The sequence below is a fragment of the Ctenopharyngodon idella genome, chromosome 10 (assembly GCF_019924925.1).
Source record: "Ctenopharyngodon idella isolate HZGC_01 chromosome 10, HZGC01, whole genome shotgun sequence".
NCBI classification, from domain to species: Eukaryota; Metazoa; Chordata; class Actinopteri; order Cypriniformes; family Xenocyprididae; genus Ctenopharyngodon; species Ctenopharyngodon idella.
In genome coordinates, this window is record NC_067229.1 from 41,686,602 (window position 1) to 41,699,186 (window position 12,585).

The window sequence follows — 12,585 nt, forward strand, 5'->3', positions numbered from 1 at the left end:
TTTGGAGTGACTTTGTGCTTTGTAAATTTGCAGACATTTTTCATGCTCAAACAAGTTGAAAATGTAAAAAAAAAGCATAATAGGCCTCCTTTAACAAAGTTGTTGTCACGGTAAAAATCGCTGACATTTATACCTCAGTGAGCTGAATTTTGATGCCGTGGTCTTGATAACAGACCGGAGAAACTTCTTGCGTGCTTCAGCTTTTTGCAAGATCTCACTAGTGGTCTCGACATCCTTGGCGTGGTGCGCCCCATCGGACGAATCGTCGTCCCTCTGGCTCTGTGATTTCATGGCTTTCTCCGTCTCAGTGCTGGTATCCCTGAACCACTGCGCAATGTAGAACTTCCGTGCAAACTGTTGGAGATGAAGACATCACAACAACATTAAAGCCACCAGATGGACTAGTTTTCCCAGAGGAATTTTCCCGTTAGAGAATTCTTATTTCACAAGCATAATTTGTGATTTTGATCCCGTCCAAATTTGCCATGTGTGCGTTTTTCCTCACATAACCACTGTAAAAATTCCAGAGCAAATTACCTAGCCTTTCGGCTAACTCAATCGAATCCCATCTGAATGCAAATGTCTGTGATTGCTGATGTTGTACTATCTTAACGCTTCTCTTCATGTGTTTTTTGACCTACCTGAGCTAACGTTTGCGCACCAATCTTCTGCTTGCTTTCATTTAATTTCAATATGGATGGTATAAACTGCTAAGACTGCCCATTTTAATATCAGAGTTATTATAAACAGCCACTTTTTTCATTTGAAGTTTATTTAAATATGGTTTTTATAAAAAGTTAAAATTATATCAATAGATAATTCATTAAAAGACATCATATGTGCTGCGCGCAAGCATAGCACATGACTTTCTGTAATGCCCACATGTAAAAAACAAACACTCCCACTTCTGTTACAAACACGGAGATGTTAGTCCCGTCTGAATTGGTACATAAACTCACAGATGTCAGGTGATAAAAATCGTAACTCGAACAACATTTAGAAAACTAGACTAGTCCGAATAGGGCTATAGTTGCATTTTTTTTTAGCTTGCAATAATGTCTCTCTCACCAATAGAGACGGGTCAGTCTCCACATTCTCGTCCAGGTAATTCAGCAAAGCCTTCTGCAGCTGCTGAATCTCATCACTGCCTGAGGTCTGTAAAACACAAAACGCCATCAGTTTCATTCAGACCAGGAGGGATTCATCCATGTAATGAACATGGGCGGGCTCTGCTATTTACCTCTTCGAGGATGCGGTTGATGGAACGCTGGTCCATTTTGCTGGTGACGGCATCTTTGCGAAGACGTGCGGCCACTGTACCTAGATAATCCAAAGAGGCCACTCTCAGAGCCATCTCCGTCTGCTTATTACTGAACTGGTGAACCTACCAAGGGGAACCAGGACTTCATGTGAGTTTTTAAGTGATGTTTCTAGACAAATTGCAATCATCAATGCCTGTCACATTCTACCTCTGAAATATCAATCTGAAACTCACCAGCAGTCTTCCCAGAAGGCTTAGAAGCAGCTCTGCAGCCGGCCAATCAGGTTTATTCACCGTGGACAGTAGATCCTGAACAAAGTTCTCAAAGAGTGGCCTGTAGTCGTCCTCACCTTGCTTACTACCACACCTTAAAAAAAAAAATAATTTTTAAATTTCTTCATGAAAAATTCAATTATGTAGCTATTGTCAGAGCATCTGCTGCTCGAAACTGTGCAGTAATGTTTTTCAGTAGTGTTCCTGTCATAAACAATAAAATGAATGTCAGGCAGAATTTACAAAGCAAAATAAATAAAAATAAATAAATTTAAAACAATTAATCGGAGTACAAATAACTGCGACGTAAAACTACAACAATGATAATTTAGAGATGCAGGTGCTGTTTATCCTGAGATGGTTAAAAGCGTCAGAGGAGAGTAAAACAGGTGTTTCCTGAGAGACTGTTCATACTCAGCTTAAAGCCACGGTATGTAGACAAATAGACATACTTTACTGATTCCAGAAGGACATTGTTTAAATATAAATGACTTTGAGTTAATTTTTCCCCAATATAAATGGGTTGAGGTGTCGCTGGAATAACTTCGGCAGGTTTTCTTACTTTTTGAGGAAAACAGAGAGGAAGTTTTGTGCTGTCCTCATTGCAGTCTCATACGAGTTTGTGATTAGTACATCCTGATCAACCTGAAAAAAAAATTAAATGATTAAAATATGGCTAAAAAGGTATAAATATCAAACTTTCTTGGAAAGCACTTTCTTATTAAAGAGACTCACAATCACATATCATATTGTGACAGTTATTTCAGCATGTAGCTATTAGCCAAGATTACAAACCAAAAAATAAAATACGCCCAAAAACATGTCCCTTAAACAGACTTTTCTTGCTACTGTAACTTTTATACCTCAGTCAATATAAAATGATAACATTAAATATGTAGGTTACCTCTGCTATGATTGTCTAAAAAAATTGGAGTCAGAAATTCGTACTTTTATTCAGCAAGGATGCATGAAATTGATCAAAAGTGATAGACTTTTTGATACAAAACTTTCTAAATGCTGTTTTTTTGAACTTGAAAAATATGTATCATCTTTGACAAAAAAAAATATAACTGTTTATATAACTGTTCTCAACATTAATAATAAAAAATGTTTCTTGAGCAGCAAATCAGCATATTAGAATGATTGCTGATGAAGGATCATGTGACACTGAAGACATGCTGAAAATACAGCTGTCATCACAGGAATAAATTACATTTTAAAATATATTAAAATAGAAGACTGGTATTTTTTCTTAATTGTAATAATAATTCACAAATTGTCATAATATTTCACATTACTGTTTGAAAAAATTTTACTGAATCCAAACATTTGGTCATATGATGATTTACTAATAGTATGACATAACTGTGACATATTCTGAAATAATCATTTTTGCAGCATAGGTTTAAAAAATGTTTTGGATGGACTGTAGAAGTTGTGTTGAACATCAGTGTGTCAAAACACCATGGAAAACTCACACCAGGGAAAACTCCTCTTTTCCATGATATGGCCTCATTAAAGAAAGTGCCATGTTCTAAAGCCAACATCAAAATGCCAATACAGACAGAGCCACAACACATCTGAAGATGAAACTGTAATTCTTACCTTTCTGTCATTATCATCATCCGAATCCTTATCAGAAGGCAGATGGACCACACACTGAATGAGCTGTAGAACCAGCGCTGTCACCATCTGAATGTACATGGGCTCCCCATCCACATCACTGCTGTTTAGTCTGAACACACAACATAGTCAACACACATTCTCAAAATGTGCCCAGTGAAAACTGGTAGACTGGACTGCAGCAGATACCTGAAATTTCTTAAGTTTCTCTTGCTGGTTGGCAGTCTGGCAAGAGAGGTGAAGATCTCTTCCAGGATCAGCTGCCTGTGCTTCTCGTATCTAGAGAACACCTGGGAATCCGCACAACATAACAGTGTTAAACGCAGTTAGCACCGGAAAGCATAGCATAAAGAAATTTGAACTGCACTGGTACTTACAGCCGTCACTAGTTTAATGGCACAAAGCTGCAGTTCACTCACATTCTCAACAAAGAATGGAGTGATACCTAGAGAGGAGATCTGTATGGAGAGATACACAAGTGTATTTCATAATTTTGCTAATGGAAAAGATGATTTGAGTCAGTGTGAAATGAAAATTGACTACAATTATATTCTAAAAGCATCTTTCTGGTCTTATTCTGCTCAATTCATTGGTGCATGAAATGTCTGTCTTCGTAATATCTTGTGAAAAATGTAATGACTTGCTCCACCACTGAAACAACTTTTCTTTTTGTAACTTTTTGTAACATTTGGGACAGAACAAGAGGATGTCATCGAGAAGAAGCAGCAGTCAGGAATCAGACTCTCACCTGAAGGATGGTCGTGTCAGTCAACAACTGAATCTCCAGGAGTTCAGACAGGTTACTGATAACATCACAAACTTTGTTGTAGAGCATGACAGTAATTCTCTGCTTGTGCGTTGAGCACTTTGCTCGCTTGGCTTTTGAGCTTAGTGTTCCACCTGAAATGAAGCAAGAACAGATATACTATAAGTTGGGAAATTGTTGTCATGACCAGGCATGTGATCAGCTAAGGACCAAAAAAAAAAAAAAGAAAAGAAAAACCTAAATTCCACCCCCCATTAAATATGACTAAACAATGATAATAACAATTGTTATTATCATCATCATCATATTTTGTTATAATTATTCCAATATAAATATTTATTTTAATATAAATTAGTGCTGTCAATAGATTAAGAAAATTAACTAATTAATCACACATTTTTTTCTGTAATTAATTATGATTAATCACACCTAACATTAAAGTTTTTAATATATTTTTATATTGTAATATTTTCATATCGATTCTGGAATGGAAAGATGGTATATTTTAAATATTTGTTTAATGGCATCTTTTTACTAAGCACTATGAATCAAGGCCAGTATCACTGATAACAGTACCGATACCTTCAGGTAACGGTGACGGTGACCCTTGCTGAGTTTGTAAAGATGCTTTCATAAAATACAGAATTTTACAATAAAAAGTTTAAAATGGCAGACGTCCAAAATAGTTGACAAATCTAAATCAAAAGTGACCAGTTTTATGATTTTTGGACAAAACGGAAAAAGGAAAAATAACTATTTTTCATATCTCCTGACCAGTATGTAGCGCTGTGCCATAATGTAGCGTAATGTGGCGCAATGTAGCCCAAGATTTGTCTCAATACGCTAAAGTGTTGCGGAGATATAGCCTCAACCATTTTGGTATGCTCTTTGTCGAATTCCTTCAGGCATTTTTCAAATACAGTATGGTTTATAAAAAAGTTTTTATAACTTTTGCCATCATGATCTGAAGATGATGAGAGCCAATTTTGGTGAAAATAGGCTGCAGTCAGATTATTACCCTTACAGTTCAAAAGTTATTAACATAAACATAAGTGCAAATTTGGACAGTTGGTGGCGCTAGGGGGAATGAGTTAGAGACTCCAAATTTGCTGTTGATAATGTTTAGACTGCCCTCTATCTATGTACCAAATTTCATAATTTTCCCACAAGCGGTTCTATAGGCTGCCATAGACTTAAAGGTGCAGTAAGCAATTTCTGAGAATTGTTGTTGATATTTGAAATCACCAATACAAACACACCCCTACCAAAAGGATCACACCCCTATCTTGATAGCTTTGCTCCCAAATTCACAAACATGCTATGCAACACAGGCACCTCCCCTCTCATGAGTGTATACGCCCCTTACTGCTGATTGGCTACAAGTGTGTTGTGGCTGATCAGTCCGATCCACTTTCAACAGCGTTTCTCAGAAATCGCTTACTGCACCTTTAAGAGTGGAAGGAGGAAGAATAGAAGAACACTAATGAATACAATAGGTGCCTACCCACCTTCTGTGCTTGGCCCCTAATCATTTTATTTTACAGAACAACAGTAAAATTACAATAATAATAATATTGATGGCTGTCTTAATTTCCTTCATTTGGCGCTTGACGAGTGTTAATTTTGGACCCTAGCTGAGATGTTAACACTATCTACACAGGACACAACAGTTGTTGTGTTGCACCAAAGAGCACCGAAAGAGCTTGAGGGTGTCTATACTGGACAAGATAAAAAGGGAACCTTTCAAAATCAATCTGTCCAGAACATATTTAATGGAAATGGATTTTTACCAAAGAATTTTCATGGTAGGTGGGACTACACAGTTTGATGGGATAAAAAAAAATATATAAACAAAGAAACAGACAAGACGTCTCGTTGTACAATACTTTGTGACCCTGCCTGATAAGGACAAAAACTGAAGTTAACATGGAATAGAAAGGATATTGTAGGTTAGGACACTGTGTCAAGGTGCAATACTGACCGCCATGAGGGTTCACCCTGTAGACGGGGTCATACTGTGGGTACAGCGTGTTCTGTAGATGAAACTTGGTGTACTGCACGACCCTCTCAATAACATCCTCAATGTAAACGGCCTTCGGCATTCGTGCTGAGGTCATGATGTTAAGAGCCGTCAGACAAGCATCAGCAGATTTGGTGACACGTTCCATGATGAGGTCACGCCACAAACGCTCCTCGTCGTCCCTGTCGTTGTCCTGAAATCACAAGGACAGGGAAGCTGTCAGCGAGATTTGACGGCAAAGCCATTCTGCCAATAGAAACTACAATGATACTTACATGATTCATGAGGGTGGAGAGCTTTGCACCATCCTGAATGTTTTTTTCCAAAATACTCTGGACTTTCACCATTTTATCAGAAGGAATCTGAGGATAAAAAGTAGTTAGCATGAAAAGATGAGGTAAACAAAAACCTGCTTTGGTATTTATGATGTCTCCTGTTCTTATTACTGGTCTCAGCCTCTCCTGTTGACAGAGTAATCTTGTACCAACCTTATGCATGATGCCCATGGCCTTTATTTTGGCTGATTCACTGCTTAACTCCGAGAGCTGGTGTTTTCCGAGCAGCAGTTCCTCAGGAATCTCATCATCATCTGCCGCCGCAGAAAAGTTCATTAAATCAATTACTGTCCAACTTGCAGAAGCATTCCAGTACAACAAAATGCCAAATAATTTAAACTTTCAATGTCAAATGTAATAATTTCTCCATATCTGCACATTTACCTAATGATGTCAAGTCCACTTCTTCAAGGTTTTCAAGAATGTTGTCAACACTGGTGGAAAATCTCTTAAATGTGGAGGAGTCCATCATTTCTGAGAAGCACAAGGTGGATTACTAAAGATCTTAGCATCTCAGATCGCTCATAGCTGATTACAAACTGCGAACGTACCATCCTGAGTCAGTTTGGGCTCATAGGCTTTCCTCTTTTTCTGCTTTTCCTTCTTCTTCAACTTTCTGGCAACTGGTTTTGAAGGATGTCAGAGTTCAGAGTTATTCGATTTTCACCCTTCAACCCATTTGAGTAACAAAACTGCCAACATTACCAACATAATAAATGTTAACACGTCTAACTGGTCACTTACGGTCACTCAGGCTGGGAGGGGGAGAATCTCCATTCGAGTCCGCAGGGCTACATTCTCTGTATCGACTGCCTGAACTTCTCCGACTGTCACTTCGCCTGTGATCTCCAGAACTTTTCCGGTCTTTTTCTTCATATTCCCACGTTCTGTCTCTGTCCTTTTTTGACCGCTTTGGGGCCACTAAAAGCCAGGAAGGAATAAAATTTCAATGGAAATACATAAATCTATAATACCAACAAAGTTCTCAACTCAATTAAGCAGAGGACATGTTATAATTCAGAAGAATGATTGCTGACAGCCAGACAAACTATCACTTTAACACTAAGGGTTCTGGATCAAGATTCTTGTCAAGACTTTGATTCTGGACTAATGTAAAAGCCATTATAAATGGGAGGGGTTCATGTGAACCACAAAACAGTTTGTAATGAATATGAAAGTAAACCAAATCAAAACAAAACATTGTTTTCTATGTTTTTTTTTTCCAGATTTTAAACGTAAAACTTGACAACAGTGCAAACAGCTTCCAGTTCTACTAACAATAATGATGAAACCCTGATTTCTAAGTGGACTAAGTGTGTAAAAGACATTAAATTCAGCATATTTACGTTCTATAGAGCTGCTGTCGTCATCTGAGCTGACTTCGGCATACTTGGGCTTCTCATTAGTGGCGCTGCGTCTCCGTTTATTCATTTTCACCCTCTCACACAGTGGCATACGGGAATCAATTTCTAGCGGGACATGACGAAGTTCCATCAATATTAAATAATCGAAATTCCCCTACAGGGAGGGCTACTCAAACTCTTCAAATGCATATTCAGACAGTCTGTCAAAACTGTGTATAATGAACTAATAACTCTGGTAATAAAAAAAGAAAGAAAACAGTGGTCACAGGGACTTACCTCCGAATGATTTGCCATAAGATGATTTGCTCTTGCTTGATTTCGAGCTGCGCGAATTACTGATCAACTTCTGGACCTCATCAATGGAAAGTTTCTTCAGAACCACAACAGGTTTGGCACCCTTATTGAGGTCCTCCACCAAGTCCAATTTTTCTAATTTCACACAAGGCTCGGAAAACAACTCTCGTCGCACTTCCTGCATAATGTTACCATCTTTGTCCCGTTTTAACTTGGGAATGACAAAATTCTTTAATGCACCAGATTTGCCCCCCAGTAGGTAGTTGGGAAATTCTGCGGTTTTACTGTCTGAGGATGGAGGCTTGTGTCCATCGAGTCGGCTCTTGTTGTCGCCATTTCGTTTCTCATCTTTGTTGTTGGAAGTTTTGTGGACTGACCGTTCAGGTTTTGTTCTGGATTCTGCTCCACTACGAGGTTCCTGCTTCACTCGAGGACTGTCAGGGCGTGAGCGTTGCTCAGGAGAACGTTTGTCGCGGTGCTCTGTCGATTCTGTGTGGCGTTTCTTTTCTTGGTCTCGATCCCTGTCCCGAACCCTATCCCGATCTTTCTCTCGTTCCTTGTCCCGATCTTTTTCCTGCTCCTTGTCCTGATCTTTCTCTCGTTCCCTGTCCCGATCTTTCACCCGTTCCTTGTCCCGATCTTTCTCTCGCACCTTGTCCCGATCTTTCTCCCTCACCTTGTCCCGATCTTTTTCCCTCACCTTGTCCCGATCTTTCTCCCTCACCTTGTCCCGATCTTTCTCCCTCACCTTGTCCCGATCTTTCTCCCGCACCTTGTCCCGAACTTTCTCTCGCTCCTTGTCCCGATCTTTCTCCAGCTCCTTGTCCTGATCTTTTTCCAGCTCCTTGTCTCGCTCTTTCTCCAACTCCTTATTCCGATCTTTCTCCCGCACCTTGTTCCGCACTTTCTCTCGCTCCTTATCCCGATCTTTCTCCAGCTCCTTGTCCCGATTTTTCTCCAGCTCCTTGTCTCGATCTTTCTCCTGTTCCTTGTCCCCATCTTTTTCCTGCTCCTGGTCCCTGTCTCGGTTGTGCTCTACCCGGTTGGACTTAGATATGTCTGATCGACGGACTTTAGAGCCTTCACTGTCTCGATCTCTGTGCCTTTCCTCTTTGCTCTCTCGAGTTGACTCCAATCGTCCTTCATGTTTTCTGGAAGTTTCGTGACCTTTTCCCTCAGGCCTCACTTTGTCAGGCTTAGAGTCATGTCTGTGCTTGGAGATATCTGATCTCTTTTCTGAACTCACTTTGTTTGAGATCTCCCGGCGGTTCTCATGCTTGTGTTTGGGAGTCTCTGGTCGTCCATCTGAAGCGGTTTTCTGTGGCGTGGTTTCCACTCGTTGCTTGATGACCTCTGGCCGACCATCTACTGTCTTCTGCACCTCTCCATCAGTCTTCGATTTGAGCCTCAAGACCCCGGTGGATTCGGAGCCTTCCTCCGGCCAGCGCTGGGCCTCTGTTGCAGGGACAGGACAGGAGTCCACTGGCCCTTCCACCCTGCCTGCCTGCTGCAGGTCAATACTGACCATCAAGGCCGGCCGACTGGCTCCATTGCTAGCAGCGCAAGCTTCTTGAGGTACCAATTTGTTCCCAGCATTGCATCCACCACCCACGCCAGGTGTTCCAGATGCTCCCGCAGTGCCAGCAGCTCCTGGTTCCTGAGGGTACGAATCCTGCTTTCTCTTCTTCAGAGGTTTATCTGTAGAGTTATAATCACACAGGTAAGAAGCATTGTTCAATACTAGATACTGACACTTTCATCAAGAAATTTGAGTGGTGTTTGCCAGGGCAAAACTTGCTGGCTCGATGATAGGGAGTTCTGTGGTTGCCAGTGCACTGCTATGCAGTTGTTAAGGTTTTATGAATGTTATTAGCATGTTACTATGTGCTTCCAAGAGCACTGTGGTTGTTAAGCTGTTTAGTTATTAACATGTTAATATGCTGTCATTAGGATGTTCTGGGTAGTTACCAGGGTCCTACTTTGTGGTCCCCAAGATGTTCTGATTTGTTGTTAGCATGTTACTACTCGGTTGCTTGGATGTTCTGGGTCATTTCCAAGATGCTGCTATGTGGTCCTTAAGGGGTTCTGAATGGTTGCTAGCATGTTACTATGTGTTTGCAAGGATGTTAAAGAAGCTTGCCAGGGTAAGGTGCTACTATGCAATTGCTAGGAAGTTCAGGGTAGTTGCCAGGGCACTGCTTTGTGGTTGCTAATGTTTTCTGATTGGTTACTAGCATGTTACTATCTGGTTGCTAATAACTTCTGGGTGACTAAAGTAAGTTGTTAATATATTACTATGTGGTTGCTAGGATGTTCTGGGTGGTTGCTAGGGTGCTAGTTAGGTAAGTTGTTACTATATTATAAGGGTGCTCCGATCAGGATTCTTGGAGCGTGCGCACAGAAAGCCGCTTGGAGAACAGTATCACTTTTGTAACAATGCTGATTTAATAATTCTTTTTATTATCAAACACATGCTGCAGTTTAGCAAAAGTAGACTGTATTTTACGACAATCACTAATCTAGCTGATCTGGATGTTAGGTTTGGGCTTTTAGGGAGGAAAGAAAGCGCACCGCTGTGAAGGAAAGAAATGCATTAAAATATCACAGCCCTAGTTTTTTGCCGTCATTGCTGTAGGGTTGCTTTCTTTGCAATGTCTCCGCTGTCCGCAAAGACACTGCAAATTTATTGTCCTTTTTTTAGACACTTGGTAGAACTGTCGTGAAGCAATTTTAGCTGCGCATAGAAAAACTGTCTCGCAAGTTTTGCGTCATCTGATCAGCCTTTATAATGAAACTATATAAAGCTATTATCGGCCGATAACCATCGGCACCCGATCAATCGGAGCACCCTTACTATATTATTATTATTATTATTATTATTATATTAAGGTAAGGTGTTATTATATTACTGTGTGGCTGCTGGAATGTTCTGGGTGGTTGCCAGGGCACTGCTTTGCAGTTGCTAATGTAAGGCCATGTGTCCACCAAAGTGTTTTAGCCAGCTGAAAACGCCTAGCTGCGAGCGCTTGTTTCTGAATATAAAAATGTCGATACAATGTAAAGTATTTTCTCTGGCTCTTGTTTTAAATGATTTTGTTCCGTTGTTATGCTTGTTGTCATCTGTTGCCACTGTACAACCAGGATGTGGTGGGTGGTTGGTGTGGTATTTGTCCCACCACCTCCTCCACTGTGATTGGTGTGTTGTGTTTTCCCCAAAGTTTAACATTCTTCAACTCTCGACGACCGTAAAACAAACACATATTGAGAACAATTAAAAAAAATATGCTAGCCTCAGAAAAAAAATGCTTTGGTGGACATACGGCCTACTTGCTATTAACAATTGTGGTCCTGAGCGTTGATAGTGCGTTACACCTTTATAAGCACCACTAATAAAAGCTTCCATACAGATTAATGCAGTTAGATTGATCGATCAAAAGCATGCATGTCAAGTGATAAAAGGAAAATAAACAACCTTTATCTTGAACTTCCTTAGAACAGCGTTCTCGTTCTATAGCGGATTCCCTCTCAATCCTTTCAATCTCTGCAAGAGCGTCCAGCTCTGCCTCGTCGTATGGGGTTCCACTAACGACCCCAGGTTGCTTGGCTGCGAGTGCCCCAGTGTTCTGTAATACAGGAACCTGCTGATAGGCCGACTGCTCCCCCGAAAGACACTGGCCGGCAGAGAGCCGCTCCTGGGGGTTTCGATGGTATGGTAAGCTATTGCACGATAGCTCGTTCTCAGCGTCTGAGCCATGCTCTAGCACCGACAACGGCTCAGCTGACTGCTCAGTCTCAGACGACTTCACTCGAGACAACTTTATCGTTAGCTTTGTGGAGTCTTTAGTGGGCGAGCTGACAATGTCATACATGGCACCTTTACCCCCCTCCTCTTTCATTAACTTTTTCTGCTTCTTTTTCCGTTCAGGCGAGTCCAGCAGAAGGTCAGGAGCAGCATCTCTTGGGGAGGTGTAGGGTGGAGGAGACTGAAGAATCAAGGGTGGCCGAGATCCAACTGAAATTCAAACAAAAAGCAAAAAACTTCAGTGGAAATGTTTTGGTGTAAACCAATTTGTCAGAGTTCATTTTTTGGGTTGATGCAATTTCTGCATCTTTGCACACCCTCGGTCACACTCACTGACATAAGTCTGACATCACACATCACAGTTTCCTAGTCCAAACAGATCCCAAAACAGATCTAAACAGATCCCAAAACAAACAACATACAGAGCTAATATACACTCATGGTGTGCTGTAATAGTACCGAAAAATCATGATCCTAACCCTTTATCTACATACCAAAATATCAGTCGGCCAAAGAGTGATTCATCTTTCATGAACTGTTAAAGGGTGAGTTCACCCAAAAATGGGTAAATCATTAATTACTCACACTCATGTCATTACAAACCCATAAGACCTTTGTTCATCTTCAGAAAACAAATGAAGATATTTTTTATAAATCCTGAGCGATTTCTGTCCCTCCATTGTCCCTCCAAATCAATTGAGTGGTTTAGTCCAAATTTTCTGAAGAGACATGATCGCTTTATATGCAACAGATTTAATTTGAGCTTTTATTCACATATAAACATTGATCAACTCACACATCAGTTATGGTAAACGGAAGCTCAAGCATGTTTGCTTGACGTGCAAGA

General features: G+C 40.5%; 1 protein-coding gene across 4 annotated transcripts in view; it reads right to left on the reverse strand.

Moving 5' to 3' along the window:
- nipblb (NIPBL cohesin loading factor b) overlaps positions 1-12,585 on the reverse strand; it is a 34,863-nt gene that overhangs the window by 12,402 nt on the left and 9,876 nt on the right. For 2 of the 4 annotated variants that reach the window (XM_051909053.1, XM_051909052.1), the window contains exons 9-26: positions 11,409-11,948; positions 7,919-9,634; positions 7,625-7,747; positions 7,023-7,199; positions 6,830-6,901; positions 6,663-6,752; positions 6,432-6,532; positions 6,219-6,305; positions 5,905-6,136; positions 3,906-4,057; positions 3,535-3,615; positions 3,347-3,447; positions 3,140-3,269; positions 2,097-2,179; positions 1,496-1,628; positions 1,241-1,384; positions 1,069-1,155; positions 134-354 (exon numbers count right to left, since the gene is read on the reverse strand). In XM_051909053.1, coding sequence (XP_051765013.1) covers positions 134-354; positions 1,069-1,155; positions 1,241-1,384; positions 1,496-1,628; positions 2,097-2,179; positions 3,140-3,269; positions 3,347-3,447; positions 3,535-3,615; positions 3,906-4,057; positions 5,905-6,136; positions 6,219-6,305; positions 6,432-6,532; positions 6,663-6,752; positions 6,830-6,901; positions 7,023-7,199; positions 7,625-7,747; positions 7,919-9,634; positions 11,409-11,948 — 4,270 coding nt within the window. The remainder of the gene's footprint in view (positions 1-133; positions 355-1,068; positions 1,156-1,240; positions 1,385-1,495; positions 1,629-2,096; positions 2,180-3,139; positions 3,270-3,346; positions 3,448-3,534; positions 3,616-3,905; positions 4,058-5,904; positions 6,137-6,218; positions 6,306-6,431; positions 6,533-6,662; positions 6,753-6,829; positions 6,902-7,022; positions 7,200-7,624; positions 7,748-7,918; positions 9,635-11,408; positions 11,949-12,585) is intronic. The other 2 variants (XM_051909055.1, XM_051909054.1) reach the window with 2 other exon arrangements.